This window comes from Perognathus longimembris, chromosome 8 (genome assembly GCF_023159225.1).
Source record: "Perognathus longimembris pacificus isolate PPM17 chromosome 8, ASM2315922v1, whole genome shotgun sequence".
Taxonomy (NCBI): Eukaryota; Metazoa; Chordata; class Mammalia; order Rodentia; family Heteromyidae; genus Perognathus; species Perognathus longimembris.
The window spans coordinates 49,438,594-49,455,601 of NC_063168.1; the positions used below are offsets into that span (position 1 = coordinate 49,438,594).

The 17,008-nt window shown below is 43.7% G+C and overlaps 1 protein-coding gene and 1 long non-coding RNA gene across 5 annotated transcripts in view; one reads left to right on the forward strand and one right to left on the reverse strand.

Moving 5' to 3' along the window:
- Nucleotides 1–1,192: 1,192 nt before the first annotated feature.
- Nucleotides 1,193–17,008, reverse strand: part of Mta3 (metastasis associated 1 family member 3) — a 136,049-nt gene continuing 120,233 nt past the window's right edge. For 2 of the 4 annotated variants that reach the window (XM_048353039.1, XM_048353042.1), the window contains exon 17: nucleotides 1,193–2,271. In XM_048353039.1, coding sequence (XP_048208996.1) covers nucleotides 1,973–2,271 — 299 coding nt within the window. In that variant the 3' untranslated portion in view covers nucleotides 1,193–1,972. Of the gene's footprint in view, nucleotides 2,272–4,659; nucleotides 5,464–17,008 lie in introns of those variants that run through there. The other 2 variants (XM_048353040.1, XM_048353043.1) reach the window with 2 other exon arrangements.
- LOC125356510 lies at nucleotides 3,699–7,116 on the forward strand. The gene is made up of 2 exons (XR_007211913.1): nucleotides 3,699–3,946; nucleotides 6,821–7,116. It is a non-coding gene; the product is annotated as an uncharacterized LOC125356510 (long non-coding RNA).

Below are 17,008 nucleotides of genomic sequence, written 5' to 3' on the forward strand. Positions count from 1 at the left end.
CATAAAAGAAGTCAAGGCAATCTCTTTGCCCAAGTAAAGAGATGCCCATTAAAAGGAATAGAATAAAGCCATTTTTCACAAAGGAAAAAGCCAAACATAAAATACCCTGTCTGCACAGTGCCCCTTACAAGAATAGAGCGTTTTCAAAAGTGTTTCCTAATTGCATGCTGCAAGAAGGTTAGTCTGAAAGTGCTCTGAAAAGGCTAGTCTGAAAGCAAAGTGCCCAGCCAGCAGTGTGGTCAGGCCACACCCTGGATTAACAACACACTGTCCAGTATTCAAACAAACAAACAACCTTTTCAAGAAGTGATAGGTTACCACTGGTGTAAAATAATACACAAAATGTATTCTGTATTGTCTGGATCCATACAGATGCGTTGATGGTTTAAAATGACATGTTAGGGTGATAGAGAAAATGGGCATTGAAAGAGTTACTGAGCTATTAATATCTGAAGTTATCTTGTTAAAAAAATCTGAAAAAGAAAAGCCTTGGAGTAATAACTGAATGTGCCAGGTGTTGTACATACGTATAACCCCAGGAAGCTGAGGCAGGCATGTGGGTTCAAGGCCAGAGGTCTGGGATATATAGTGAGACTCTATCTCTAAAGCAAAACAAAACAAAAAAAAAAACCCCTGAATGCTACTTACCCTTGCTCTGAAGAAATTGCAAAGGGGCAAGTATAGAGAAGGAAAATAGTATGACTGCAACTTCAGGCCCTGAAGCAGCTCAATGGGATGATAAGAACAAGGCTGGATCTAGCAATTAGCAGGTCATTAGTGACCTTATTGGCAGCAGTTTCTGGCTGGGCAGGGGCAGAAGGGAACCATCAAGCATTATAATGGGTTGAAGAATTGATGTGATTGGAAGTAATGGAAACAATTCTTGCCAGTAAAAGGAGAGAGGTGAAGCTAGGGAGAGGAGAGATTTGGTGGTTTGACTGTTCTGTTGTCTCATGGAAGCAATGGAGAGATTTAAATGCAGTGGCAGGAGAGGGTAGGACTGTGGTGGGAAGTAAAAATGGGCAATAAACACTGTGTGTGCCAGACCCCATTCTAAGCATCTTACACATAATAATTCCTTTAGTCCTGGATGTAGACATTATTATACCATTTTACTGGCGAAAACACGGAGCTAGTAAGTGGCAATAAGTAGTGGCAATAAGCTAGTAAGTGGCTAGTAAGTTGGAGCAATACCCTGAAGAGGTGAATGGGTGGATGCCAGGAGGGTCTGCCCTTGAGAGGTGAAAGGACTCCTCCTTGGGCTGGGGAATGGCATTATCATCTCAGCAGGGTTAGGGCAGAGTGAAGAAAGCTGATAGAGTTCTTAGAAGGCCTGGCTTGGGAATGGAGGAGTGAAGGCTTAGGAGGTGAGAGACAGCTCGACCTCCCATTAGGAAGCCATAAAAACAAAGTCTTGGCCCAAAATTCAAGGCTGATGACCCTCTGTGAAGGTATAATGTCACATTGAGTTAAGGAGGAGCTTCCAGAAAGATGGTGGGATCACTGATTTGGGATGACACGGGAGCTACACAGCATCATAGGGGTCCTGTGCTCCCACAGAACATTCCTTGATCCCATTATTCCTATACATACAAATATAACCTTACAGCCTTAATCCCATTTTCTCTTCTCCAGTAACATCCCTAGGTCAATATCATGCTTTTCCATGGTAACTCTTGAAATCCACTGTCTTTTTGTTTCTTGAACTCTCACAGAACCCAGCAGACCCCTCTAGCAAGGGTGTCTGACAGGGAGCCCCATGCGGGGATACAGCACCTCCTTTTGCATCTCCGGCTCCCTAGCTGGTGTCATGGGGAACTGTATTGGCCACGGCTGTGCATGAATGGCCTTGGCGGTCAGATAATGGGCAAGGTCTGCCTGTTTCTGCTTACACCCTCAGGCCTAAGGGTTGGGGGGTGGGTGTCAAAGACCATCTATTTGGGTGATAGAGCATCTCAAAACTTCCACTTCTTCAGGATGTGACACAGGAGATCTCAGTTTCTCCAGCCCAGGAGAAAGGCTGGTGGTCCTGTAAGTAGGCGGAGCAAGCAGCACTTGAGTTGAGCTGTGTATGCAGAACCTCATAGCTGACCACCATCCCAATGAAGGACAGCATAAAGCAAGATATGATTTCCAGAAATTTATTGGAAACACGATACAAACCCATAGTAGATGGCATCTCCTCACAGACAGACGGTGCACACTGGTACCATGGGAAAGAGCTCTCCTGGGCAGCTGGAGTGAGCACTGAGGCATGCTCCGGTGAGTGCTCTGTGGAAGGGAAAACCAGAGACATGGTGCAGGACAGGAGAGGCACACAGAAAACTGGGACATGGCTTTCCTGAAGGCGGTGCTGAGGTGGGTTGCTAAATGGGTGACTTTCCCCCAGAGGAAAACAGGGACAACGGTGAAGAACAAAAGTTCCCTTTGCATCTCAAAAGCACTTTTCCTTCTGGGCAGAGCAAAAGAGAATCTACAAAAACCTAAAGGGGCTGCTCCCCTGTCTCCCTCACCAGGGCCCTGGGCCTGCGCACGCGCACCCGGTTCTGGCATGACCTAGAGCACACAGAGGCCACACACAGCATGGACTGTCTGCCCTCAGATCTGCTCCTTGCCTTCCCTTCCACTCCCCACCAGGCTGTGACCCTGTAGGTGGCTTTGCCAGGCTCCCAGGGCACCTGAATTCCAGCTGGAGTCAGCTGACAGGAGGCACCCACAAAAATCTGGGGGGCATGACAGGCCAAGCTCTTTCTCCCCTCCAGCCCCTTGTGACTTCAGCTTCCACCAATGCACTTGCCTGGTATTCGGTCTCCCTAGTGGCCCTGGCCCTTGGATATGGTAATATGGCCTCCTGACTGTCCGGCTAGCATCTTGGATATCTCTTATTCTCATTTCATCTTTCTGCTCTTCTTGTTTCTGATCAACACTCTCTAGCTTAAAATCTGTTTTAGTCAGAGTAGGCTGTACTTGGTTGAGCCCTGCCAGACACAGGGCTGTGGGCAAGGTAGACTCATAAGAGATTCCTGCAATGAACTCTCCTTTCTATCCTCCTCTTCTGCACAGTTAGGACATTAGAGGTGGACTGAGGATGGAGGGAATGCCTTGCAGAGTGTCTGTGTCCTCACTTAGAGGGCTTTGCACCACAGCTCATCTGCTTCAGACTGAAGAGTTCCATCATGTCTGCTTGTATGTCTACTGAACAATGGTGACACTACTGATATGTACTATGGCAGCACCATGGCCCTTGAAAGAGCATGGCCAGCTAAGAAACATCTCAGTACCAAAGGTTCTGAACAGCAAAGGCAAGGAACAGATGCTCCTTGGTATTGCCCTCTGTTCCCTGGAATAGAATATTCTATCAGCATGTCGTAGGGTTTCCAAGGGATGGATTAGGTGCATAAAAGCTTAGTCTACTTCATCTCCAGGGGACGGTAGAACTACAGAGCTAGCTTTGCTAACAAGCCGATAAAGATTCTCTGGACACACAGCATTCACAGCTAACTTGAAGCCTCCTACTTTTCCATCAGTTACTGGCAAGGCCCCTCTCCAAATCTCTTAGGCCTGGTGGAAGGAAGGCTTCTCCCCACAGGGCAGAGAGAATGAAGCCAGCAGCTAACTGCATGATGCACAGTTACCATGTGATGGGGTAGGAGAAGAAAGGGAAGGGGCAGGGCATGTCCATGTGCCACATAAACCTAGGACAAGGCCACAAACAAACAGCTGTGCTGAGGTTCCTTTTTCAGAAAGGCCAATTGGCCTTCTCTTCCAGGGTCTTTGCTGAAGGGGAGTTATGTATGAGAACCTAGAGGAAACATTTGCTACCTGCACTTGTTTCATGAAGCCCCTCTGATGAAGGCCCCACTGTCAGGGCTCAAGCCAAGGTACACAACAGCTCCAGAGACAGAGAACTGGGAACTTGTCCTGGTCACCTGAGCAGAGGCCTAAGGTGAGAAGCAGCTCCTCCTCAGAGAAGCCAGCATGTTTCAAACTAGGCAAGACTGAGGCGTCTTGACCCCCTCCACACCACCTGGAACTATCCACAGTGCCTCGTTCTCTGTTGAGCCGAGCCAGCCTTGGAGGACACAGACTTTCAGATGTCCTCATCATTTCTGTGATGCCTCATTCTTCCTGGGGGGGTGGGCACTTCCAGGGTGGCCATTCTTTCCTACAACCACCTGTTTGGGCATCTCATATTGTCCTCCAGCTACTGTTCCTGGGGCAGCTGAAAGGTCAGACTCCAGTTGTCTGTCACAGTGCTATGACCCTAAGCCCTGCAGCTCAACTTCACTAATGGAGGCAGGGGGATAGCTAGGCTCAGGAACCAGGCATTGAGTTACTCCTTGCCTGCAGCAGATAGTCAACTGGGATGTCACCAAGGGCTGGTGCCCAGGGAAGGCAGGGAGAGCCCAAGTCAATAAAGCAGGAAGGTCTCCTGCGGCCCTGAAATATAATACTCACAGCATACTGGGCCAGAAGGGTAGAGAGGTTTTGGAGCTGACTATATAGACTTATTCTTGCAAACATGATTCTCCCTTCTACCCTCCTAAGGTAAGGTTTAAAATAAAATAGGGTGATTAGTGACCCATGGAAGGAACCCTTGGCACAGCTCCTCATTAGCTGGTTAAAGGGGGGAACAGGCAGTAAGAAAATAGCTTGTCACAGTGATAGACACGCTTGGCATGTTTAACACCTGCTCTCACTGGAGTTCTCAGGACCAAGTGGAACATCAGCCTCTCTTCCACAACAAAACAGAGATGCTGAGAGTCATGTGTAGTCCAGCCAAGGCGAGGACCTTCTCTTCTGTCAGACCCAGGGGTAACCACACCACTGAGGAGTAGGAGCAGAGGAGTATAGGACGTAGGGGTGAAAAGCAACAATTCCCCTGAGTGGGAAATGGTGGTGGTGGTGGGGAACTGGCAGGGGAAGAGGGGAGGGTGTCAGGGAGAAGGAAGCAGCCTATTGGGAAAAAGCCAAGTGACAAATACCAGCAAGGACAGGGGAACACTATGAACTGTGTAAACACTGGCACATTTCTTAAGAAAATTCACTCTGAAAGATGCCACATCCCTCCTGTACATAAGTACACAGCATAAAACAGCAGGGCTGGCACATGCAGGGCAGCAGGGCTCTGAGCACTCAGCAGCCTCTATCACCCAAGTCCCTCACTCTGGGGAAGTGGGCACCAGGAAGCGAGGAGGCGAGTGGCTCCCTGCTGCCCTCGGTTCTCAGGAAGGTCCACCCTAGGACAGCAAGGTCTCTGAGAAGGAAGCGAGCTGCCCCTGGGTCCCACGGAGGTCCAGATTTGGAACGTGCACTCCTACAGTTTCTTTCCTGCCCCACCGGGCCTCCCACTGAAGGAGCTGCCTCCTTCCCAGGCACAGCCGTGACCACCAGCAGGGTAGTAGAGTCTTGGATTGTGGTGCGGAACAGGGATAACTCAGTCTGACACGCAGCATGTGAGTTCTGGAAAAGGGAAGAAACAAGGTAAGACTAAATGAGTTCTGAGGAAGGCAAGATGAAAGGGAAGATGGAAACCACCCTCCCACAAACAGGATGATTGTCAGGGAAAGGAGGTCAGGTACTAATTCAAATAAAATCTCACCATGTAGTCTAAGGCTAGACCAAAGTCAGAGTTCACCTTGATCAAGAACAAAATCCAAGGGACAGCAAAGCGTCTTCAAAGCCAGGTTTTCAAGTACAGAAGAGGCTGCTGGTGAAATATAGCACCTCAGGCTAGACCTGGTAAAATACCTCCAGTGATGTGGGAGAATGGGGAGCACAGTTGGATAGGAGAGGCCAAAACAAGTGACCACCAGGATTGGCACCCAAGCCGTGAACACACTTTCTATAGGGCAAGAATGAGCCTCAGCCCCCTCACCGAGTGTCAAGAGTCAAAAGCTATTCCTTCACCACTCCATCCACCTCCAAACTTTCAATTCTCCTGTCCCCAGGCTGGCCATCAGGAGACTGGCAATAGAAATGAAAAAAGGACTAGCAGACCGGGCCTGCAAACCATCTCATCGCTATCTCATACTACTCGGCAGGGTGTGAGACCGGATTCTTGTTACTTTTGAAGTGGCTGCAGTGTCTGAGGTAAAAGAAAGTGCTACAGACTCTTTCCTGTCATGTGTTCTGCAGCCACAGAGTAGCAAAATGATTACTTTCACAGCCTCACTCCATTTGGGAGGAGGGGGTTTGCAGGGTGGAGCAAGCCATGCTGTCACCTCATGAGCCTTTCTAGAATATGGAAGGTACCATGGACACAGCCTAGTAATAGAAATTCAGTAAATGTGTGTTAAATAAAGACTCAGATAAATTTCACTTAGGAATCAATAAGCCTTCACTTTATTGGACCTATAGGTTATAAACTATCTTTTGAATATTTACCAGAACCTCGTGAGGCTCAGGAAAGTTAGGACCGGCTCAAGCTCAGTAAGTAAGCCATGGAGTCAGGATTTGAACTCAGTTTTCTTAATTAAGATCCTTTTATGTACTACACCAATCTGCTCATTCTCCATCCAACCCAGTGTTCTGCTAACAGTCCAGTAACAGCATATGATTCTCTTCAGTGTCTAGATTATATGCCTGCATCTGTAAGAAGCATCTCTCTTCTCCATCGTGTGTGTGTGAGAGAGAGAGAGAAAGAGAGAGAGAAAGAGAAAGAGAGATAAAGAGAGAGGACTCTGTCTAAACCCTCATATAATTTAACCACCTACTAGAAGACCACTTGTAATAGATGACGACCAAATCTCTGATACCATGATGATACAGTTGTGCTAAATTTACTTGCTTATTTTCAGAAGCAGCCCTTTCTGCTTAGAAACTCAGGAACTGGTGTTTGGACTCATACCACCTTCTCCACGTTGGCTACAGCCAAGCTATGCCACATCTCTGCACCCCAGCTGAACAATCCTCATGCTTCCCATCTGTCCTCACAAAGTCCTATCGCTTCTCTCCCCCTGCTTAGAGCTTCCCCAGCCCCCACTGCACTGCCTGGGAGCAAGGGACAAGAGCCACCTGCAGGACCCTCCATCCAGCGCAGTACTAACGGGCAGCCCTAGGAAAAGATGTCTCCCAACGCTCAGTATCCTTCCTAACAAAGGAGCTCAAGTCACATTTCCTATTTTGTTTATTCTCAAATGCATTAATCTATATTTGCCACTTTTGTCTGTACTAACTCTGATTCTTAAGCACTTAGTTTTGGTGGTGGTGTTTTTTTTGCAAAATGTTCCCTATTGGTTTTTGACTACTCAGAAGTACTCAAAGTCCAAGGACTTGGATATTCTGCACTCTAATCATCTACTATTATGAAAGCAATCTCTTTTAAGGTTTCTAGCTACTGGCATCCATGTTCATTTCCTTTTCCCAGAGGCTTGAAAGAAGATGATGAGTAACAGCAGATTACACACAAGAAAGCTTGAGGCTGGCAGTGTAGAAAGCTGAGAGCCCGATTTGTCCAAAGAACTCTCCAAGTGATCAGGAAATGACATCAGGTACCTCTGGCAATGGGGAAGAAGGACTGAAGTAAAAAAGATGAGTGGAAGTCTGTTTGAGAAACAGCCCTAGAGTTGTCCTAACTTGAAAGTCCTGGGAACCGTCCTCTTCCTACCAGTCTGGATGTTTAGTCCTTGAAGAGGACCAAACGAGAGGCTGGGGATATGGCCTAGTGGCAAGACTGCTTGCCTCTTATACTTGAGGCCCTGGGTTCAATTCCCCAGCACCACATACACAGAAAATGGCCAGAAGTGGCGCTGTGGCTCAAGTGGCAGAGTGCTAGCCTTGAGCAAAAAGAAGCCAGGGACAGTGCTCAGGCCCTGAGTCCAAGCCCCAGGACTGGCCAAAAAAAAAAAAAGAGGACCAAATGGAGGGCCTCAGGATCTCAGGCACGTTTTTGACAGTGTTGCCAGTTCCCACAGGAGGGATCAAGTGAGAGTATGCCTACCAAGTGCTAAGCCTCCAGCTTTCTTCCCATCAAGTTCCCAGAATGCAGGTCATCCAAACCTCTATACTAAGGAAGAAACAGGAAGAAGCTACTCAGGGGAATCGTGCAGCCCATGAGAAGAGAAAGGCATTTGGGGTTGCCCAACAACTAGCCCAAGCTGCTACTATGAAGTGTAATCTAGGCTCCAGCCCAGAGCTTTCAATCTGATCTTCAGTCTCCTTAAACACTGTTAGACAAAAAAGTCACCAGAAAAAAAACCAAAAACAAAACTTAAACACAAACATTCGGAACCAAAGAAAATAAACAAAAGGATGTAAATTGAACGACACATGAAGAAAACTTCGAAAACAAAAGACTCAAAGAAGTGAGAAAAAGTTTCCATGAAACCTAACAAGTATATGTATACAGACAGATAAGTAGATAAGACTTAGTTAATAAAATGAAGTAAGGAAAAGGTCATAGAAAGATTTGAGTTCTGCTTTATACAATGGTAGGCTAATTGATACTGAAGTAACCTTCTAGCCAATAAACTCTGGACAAAATGTACAACTATTTAGAGGTACTAGAAAACTACTAAAATCAGGCAAACACTAGAGATGCTGTAACCTGGTTTTTGCTCTGAGTAATTCCATGTAGTACAAGAACAATGCTCAGGAAACAAGTGGTAGTCTAAGGAGGCTGAAGAAATCAGAGTGAGAATTTCAATGCGGGTGGAAATTGATGAAGTAGACCTTTAAAAGGAAGGAGAGCCCTGAATTCTATATAAACTCTCCTCTCAAATCATTGGCTGATTTCTGATGTAGGTAAGTACAAGACTACAAGAAGACCAGTGGGAAATATTAGGAGAGCTAAAAGAGCCAAGCCAAGTAGTGATTTCGGTAGCTGTATTGTGCTGTATTGTGCTGGCAGAGTTTATAGAGTTTAAGTTCTGCCACAGTTAGAGAGACTTAGTAAACAACTTAATCTTTCCATTGAAGTTCCATGATACACTTTGAAGGAGATAACCCTTAATAAAATGTTAAACCAAGCCTCAACAGAATCAAAATAATCTGTCAGTGTAAGAACAAAACACTGCAGAAGAAAACAGAATCCAGAGTTTGTATAGTTTGTCATCCATAGTGACCAATATTCATTTACAAAGTATTCTATGTGAGAATCAGGAAAATAGGACTCATAATTAGAAGTCAGAAGAAGATATATGGATTGATTCATATTCTAGAATTAGTAGACATGGAATTAAAATATTTCCTCTAAGTTGGTTGAAGAATTTATAGAAAGTAAGTTCTGGTGGTTCCAGCCTGTAATTCCAGCTATGACAAGTAGGAGAATCAAGATCCGAGGCTAGCCTTAAGCAAAAATTCAAGACCCTCTCAATCAATCAAAGCAAGCAAGAAAGAGCTGAGGGGGTATGGCTCAAGTGATAGAGGGTCTGCCTAGGAACTGTGAAGTTGACTTCAAGTGTTAGGAATGCAAAAATTTTTTTAAGATAACTGAAATGGGTGACAATATGGCAAAATTTAGGACTTTAAAAGAACTAAATCACACACAGTGAGACCAAAGGAGGACACTCTTAGGAGAAGAAGAGAAAGGCACAATGCCTATATACAGCTGATCACACAAAATAATATTTATTGAAATGAACTCCAGGAAGTGAAAACAAGAGGGTTTTTTTCCTTCTTTGCTGTTATTGTTTTCTTTCCTTTTTGTTTTGTCTGTGCGTTTATAAGTCTTTTGAAGTCTAAGGGGAGGCACAGAGGGAGGGATAGCAATGATACTCACTGGACACTGTTGAAAAAGAACTCCATAACTTGTTAGTATGGATGGGAGGAAAAAAAAACTGTGAGTGAGAGAAGGAGTGACATTGTCCAAAAAGAAATGTGCCCATTACCTGATTTACATAATTGTAATCCACCTGTATATATCATCTTTATAATAATTAAAAAATTAATAATAAAAGAACTAAATGGAGATCACACACTAGAAGCTCACATCTCTAATCCCAGCTACTGAGGAGGCTGACATCTGGAGGATCACAGTTTGAAACCAGCCCAGGCAGAAAAGTATGTGAGAATCCACCTCCAATTAACCAGCAAAAGGTCAAGCTGGAAATGTGACACAAGCAATACAGAGTGCCAGCTGTGAGAAAGCCAAGTGACCCTTTATCTCTCTCAAAACTTACACCTTGAGGCTGGGAAGATGGCCTAGTGGTAGAGTGCTTGCCTCACATACATGAAGCCCTGGGTTCAATTCCTCAGCACCACATATATAGAAAAAGTAGAAGTGGTGCTGTGGCTCAAGTGGCAGAGTGCTAGCCTTGAGCAAAAAGAAGCCAGGGACAGTGCTCAGGCCCTGAGTCCAAGTCCAGGACTGGCAAAAAAAGAAAAAAGAAAACATATACCTTGAACTCATGCTTTTTCCTCTGAGATATAAATCCTTGACTCACACTTTCATTGAAATTAAAAACTGAATCCAGGGTGCAGATATTCAAATCTTTCCCCATTGCATTATGATATGCACCTGTCATTCCAACTTCAGTGGAAAGTGCAAAACAGCACCCAGGAAGGAAGCAAAAAATAATTGGAGGAATGCCTCAGCTGTAGAGTCTGCCTAGCAAGTACAAACTTTTAAGTTCAAACCCCAATATTGCTGTCTGCTCCCAAGAAAACCTAAGCCAGAAATGATCTTTTTTTTTTTTTGCCAGTTCTGGGCTTGGACTCAGGGCCTGAGCACTGTCCCTGGCTTCTTTTTGCTCAAGGTTAGCACTCTGCCACTTGAGCCACAGTGCCACTTCTGGCCTTTTCTATATATGTGGTACTGGGGAATCGAACCCAGGGCTTCATGTATATGAGGCAAGCACTCATGCCACTAGGCCATATTCCCAGCCAGAAATGATCCTTTATGACTGTCATCTCAGCACTCAGGAAGCTGACAAAGAACTATCAGACAAGCCTGGAAAACATAATAAAATTTGTCTAAAAAAAAATAAGAAGAAGAAGAAAGTACATTCACAGGGCCCAGTATACTGCTACTGCCAAAACCAAACCAAATCAACCAATAAACAAAACCAAACCTAAAAACAGGTTGGGGATGAAGTTTAGTGGTAGTGCACTTACTTAGTATGTATAAGACCCCTGAATTTGATCCCTAACACACACACACACACATACAGAAAGAGAGAGAGACAGACAGACAGAGACAGAGAGAGACAGAGAGACAGAGACAGCGAGAAACAATAGAACAATTGACATGGTCATACTAACATCAAAGTAGACTTCTAAATAAAGAGTACTAACAGAGAGATAAAGACTGTTATTTCATAGTGATAAGGTTAATTATATAGAGATATATATCTCTTATCTCTCTCTCTACCAGGCGCCCATCTCCCAACTTTTGCATCTTGTGTCGTTAGATCTGAGACATTCTTCTTATATTTACTTTGCAATCACCTTGGGCTCTAGAAATGAAATTTACCAATAAACATGTTGTGACACAAAGCAAACTGACCCTCAGATAGGTAATACTTTCTTTCCATCTTGTGGAAAAAGACAAAAAAAAAACAAAAAACCCAAAACCAAAACAAAACAACCAAAACCCTCCTCCAAAGGAAAACAGCCAAAAGCTCTCAGGACAAGAAGGCAACAAAGACATTAGGCAACAAAGGCTGGCTTGTTCCTGCTCTGCTCAAGTGAAGAAGTAGTAACTAATTCTTTGGAATCCCTCCAAAGACACAAGGGTCAATCAGGCCATACCTGTGATTTGGGACTTTTGTTTTGTTTTCCAGTCCTGGGGCTTGAACTCAGGACCTGAGTACTGTCCCTGGCTTCTTTTTGCTCAAGGCTAGCACTCTGCCACTTGAGTCACAGCACCACTTCTGTTTTTTTCTATATATATGGTGCTGAGGAATCGAACCCTGGGCTTCATGTATACAAGGCGAGCACTTTACCACTAGGCCATATTCCCAGCCTGACTTGAAACTTTTTCATCATCATGCATATCTCTCTCCTGCCCTCTAGCTCTTTGTCTATAAATTCTAAACTCATATCTTTATTATGAAGATGGCTGAAGACATACCATGACATATTTGAACCCTATAATAAATCTCCCTTTTTTTGCCCTTTACCATGTTGCTTTGATTTGGTATACAGGAGTGAGTAGCTGTCTGGCCTGACATGTGGAACTCCTGGAGTCTAAAATTCTAGTTTCACATATACATTGAGTAACAATTTAAATTTTCATAAAGCAAAACAGAACAGACTATTGGGAGAAACAGACAAATCTAGCTGGAAAATGAAGTTGAAAAAGTCTCCCAAGAAAGTAAAAAGATAGTCAGTAACCCTAGCTACTCAGGAGGCTGAGATTGAAATCAGCCTGATTTAGGACTCGTTTCCAATTAACCACCAAAAAGCCAGAAGTGGAACTGTGGCTCAAGTGGAAGAGTGCCATCCTTGAGCAAAAAACAACAAAAACTCAAGAATACCCAGGCCCTGAGGTCAAAGCCCTGGGATCTACACACACACACACACACACACACACACAACAACAACAACACAGAAAACTGGAGAAGAACAAGACAATCAGAGGGCCAATCCTGAGGTCTGATATTCCAAATATCCTGCTCCCTTTTGTTTTCTGCTGAACTTCTTGTTTTAAACAAGGGTTTGCTCAGATATCTTCTTTGGGACCCTCCAAGTAACAGCCATCTTCTGGTTTGCACCTCAATTTTATATTAACCATTCTTTTTAAAGACTATATGTAAATAGTTGCTGATAAAAATAAATATTTGCTAGGCATCCGTGGCTCATTCCTGTACTCCTTAGCTACTCAGGAGACTGAGATCTGAGGATCTCAGTTCAAAGCCAGTCCAGGCAAAGCCAGTCCTGAGTTCAAGCCCCAGAACCAGCAATCGATCAATCAAGATATATGATTGAGGGCTGGGAATATGGCCTAGTGGCAAGAGTGCTTGCCTCATATACATGAAGCCCTGGGTTCGATTCCCCAGCACCACATATATAGAAAATGGCCAGAAGTGGCTCAAGAGGCAGAGTGCTAGCCTTGAGCAAAAAGAAGTCAGGGACAGCGCTCAGGCCCTGAGTCTAAGCCCCAGGACTGACAAAACAAAAAACAAAAAAAAAAAAACCCCAAAACCCACAAAGATATACAAATGATGGAGTAAAATTCATAAATTATAACTCAGTGTTTTCTAAGCTTAAAGAATGCTCAGTCATTTGAGAGAAGAAACAAAAAAAACGACAAGATGGGGAGGATGAAGGGTTATAATGATCCCAGCAGGGGCTCCAAATGGACCAGACAGTAAAAACATTTCATCTCCCTTGCCCTATGGAGGATAGACACAGGGGCAAGTTGATTAAAAAGATTTTCTGTTATGATCTATTCATGTAAACAAAGTTAACTGAGGCCAGTACTGGCCATCACAGTAAAAGGCTTAAGTAACTACCATGAAACCTCATGCTTGGTTGGCTGGTGCTCTATGACTTGAACCTCCAGCCTGGCTTTCTGCTGGCTATGTTAGAGATAAAATCTTGTGGACTTTTCTGCTGGGCTAATCTCAGGCCACAATTCTCCACATCTCAGTAGCTAAGATTACAGGCCTGGGCAACCAGTGCCTAGCTTGCCACTGGCTTTGTCAATACTAGCATTTTCACATACTAGTGAGAGAGAAAAAGGGGAACTATGAGTGCCTCAGGCTCCAACAGAAATGCTTCTTCTGGCTCAACTACTTCCCACAATGCCCTGGGTGCCAGCTCAATGAATAAAAAGACAGCACATGCACAAGTGATTATAATTAGAACAAAGCCCAGTGGAGGAAATATGGGTAGAATCCTGTACTATAAAAACCACCCTGAGAAGACTCCATTTGACTCTTTAGACCCCATTCCTGATGGATAGTCTAACTAATTTCTTTCATGGCTTTCCTTTTCATTTTCAAATAAACTTTATTTATTTTAAACACCTTCCTGCCTTTTAATTCTTTAATTGGCAGAGAAAATAAACCTTCCCAAGACAGTATCATTAGTATTTTTCCCTGTAGGGAGTGGCCAGATAGGTATTCTTTGAGAATATTCCCAAACACGAAGTCTTCCTCTCCTCCTCTGACAGTATGGTTTCATAGGTTGAGAAAACATCCATTGCATCATATATAATAAAACCTGGGACCATAATGATGCTTTGCTTAACAAAAAATTATTTTGCTAGGTGGCTTACACCTGTAGTCCTACTCAGGAGGCTGAGATCTGAGGATCATGGTTCGAAGCCAGCTCAGGCAGGAAACTCTGTAAGACTTATGGTCAATGAACTCCTTTTAAAAAGCGGGAAATGGGGCTGTGGCTCAAGTGGTAGAATGCTTGCATTGAGCAAATGAAGCTCAGGGACAGTGCCCTGGGCCAGAGTGCAAGCTCTAGGACCAACAAAAAAAATAAATAAACAAATAAATAAAATAATTTTTCTCAAGTGCTAAGGATGGGACCCAGGATCCTGTCATGCTAGGCAAGCACTGTATCACTGAGTTACAGACCCAGCCTCTAGAATAATTTATTTTTATTATTAAGTAGTTGTACAAAGAAGTTTCAAGAAGCCAGATTATTAGTACAATGGCTCTTGATCAATGCCACCCTTTCCATCCTTATCCCTCATCTTTTCTAATCCATTCATACTCTCAAATTACAAAGTCCCACTTTTATATAATATATAGAAAATATAATGACTGTATCTGCCTACGTCCCTCTCTACCTCATCTACCTCATCTATTCCTAAAATATTTTAAATTATTTTTTATTATAATGGAGACAAGGAGACCAGAAGGTCACTCAATATTCTTCTATAAACAGTGTTTTAGAACATTCAAAAAACCTGGTCTCTTGAAAATGGCATGAAATTGTCAACAGAAGGCAGCCTGGGCCCAAGTATGCCTGGGAGTGCCATCAGCTGTCCCCGGCAGTCTATTTTTATTGAGATCTGTGAAGGCAGCAGATGCATTCCCAGAGCTTGCTCACTAGTACAATGGCCCTCATCACTACCCATGTTCCAGGGTTGGGATGCCAACAGTTGGAATTGTTGAATCACTGATTTCAGAAACAAGTCATCAAAAGGACAATCTTCACACCCCAGATCATAATATTGTACTTACAGAGGTATCCACAGTAGATACCCTCATCATGGGGAGTAAGAGAAATGATATTACTCAGTGCAGAAGATGAAGAAGAAAAGTCTACAGTGTATTTATGTGTCTCAGAGGAAATACACCAGAGGACCGTGGATTAAAAAGGAGTTTATTATACCATTTGTCAATATTCCTGATTCTAGTCCACTGAAAACTCTTCTTTTCTAGGCCTGTTCTGTTTTCCCTAACACATTGAGTCTCAATTCATTTGTCCCTGGGACAAAAGCCATGCAATCCTGGACAAAGTTAAGAGCACCTCCAGCTATGCTCCCATGGTCTATATCACTGCTCTGCATCACTCCATAAGCAGAAGTTTCCTTCCAGGTCCCCATCTGATAAAGTCTGAGCTACTGCAGGCAATCAGCTGGTCCCTGTGCAGTAGAATGGAAGATCTATGGATGGACCAAAGCTCAAACAGCTGATACTGGAGTGGGAGGCAACAGTGACTTCAGGGGAGGATGGGAGGCCTTCTCAGCCTATCTGCTCTCCTCTCGGTAAAATTTTCTGGTTCAGCCTTCACTATGAAAAATAAATACTCTGCTCTCAAAATGATGATATTCAATCCTCCCACTGTAGGTTTCTAGATACAAGAGTGTATGGGTAACTGACTAAGCCCTCTCTATAAACAAAATTTCCTCTCCAATGTTCCTCAGACTTACTTAATCAAGGAAAATTTCTCTCTATAGACATTAGGCCTCTCTAATGTGCAAATATACACTGGGACATATTAATTTACCTTCAATCAAATGCATGAATCCTTTCATTCTACTTTGTTTACGAGATGGGGTCTTGCTATGTTGCCAGGCTAGCTTGAACTCCTCAGTTTAAGTGATCCTTCTACCTGAACCTTCCCAGTAGATGGGACAACAAATAAGTACATGTTACTCTGGCCAGCCCCATGAGGCTTTCTTTTTTTTTTTTTTTTTTTGAGAGAGAGAGAATCAGGAATCAGGCTTCCAGGTAAGACATGAAATTACAGTTGGGTATAGTGTAGTGGCTTACTTGTGTTATTTGAGCTATTCAGGAATCTGAGATCAGGAGCACGGTGATTTGAGGCCAACATGGGCAAAAAGTTTTGAGACTCCATCTCAACCATTAAGAAACAAACAACAACAACAAAAAAGAAACTGGGCATGATGGTGTGCTCCTATCATCCTAGCTAGTAGGAAGCATCCCTACTTGAAAAATAATAAAAGCAAAAAGAAGACTGGGTATAGTGCCTGTCTAGCAAACACAAGGCTCTGAGTTCAAAGTTTAGTACCACAAAAAGAAATATATTTTCTTGCCTTGAATGCATAAAGCCCTGGGTTTGATTCCTCAGCACCACATAAACAGAAAAAGCTGGAAGTGGTGCTGTGGCTCAAGGTAGAGTATTAGCCTTGAGCAAAAAGAAGCCAGAGACAGTGCTCAGGCCCTTAGTCCAAGCCCCAGGACTGGCAAAAAAAAATAAATAAATAAATGTAAAGAAATATATTTATAAGGAAGGTATTAATATTTTTATAGGCAATTCATATAGAACTGCAAAAGTTTGATTGATAACTTAGCAATTTTCCAAATAAAACTTCAACAAGGCTGGGAATATGGCCTAGCGGTAAAGTGCTTGCCTCATATACATGAAGCCCTGGGTTCGATTCCTCAGCACCACATATATATAGACATATATAGAAAGCCAGAAGTGGCTCAAGTGCTAGAGTGCTAGCCTTGAGCAAAAAGACGCCAGGGACAGTGCTCATGACCTGAGTTCAAGCCCCAGGACTGGCAAACAAACAAACAAACAAAAAACCCAAACCCAAAACTTTAACAACCACTATTCTTTAAAGTGGAAACAAAACCTTAATATTTAAAAGCCATAAGTAGAGCTGTGGGATCTAGAGGTAGAACACTAGTTT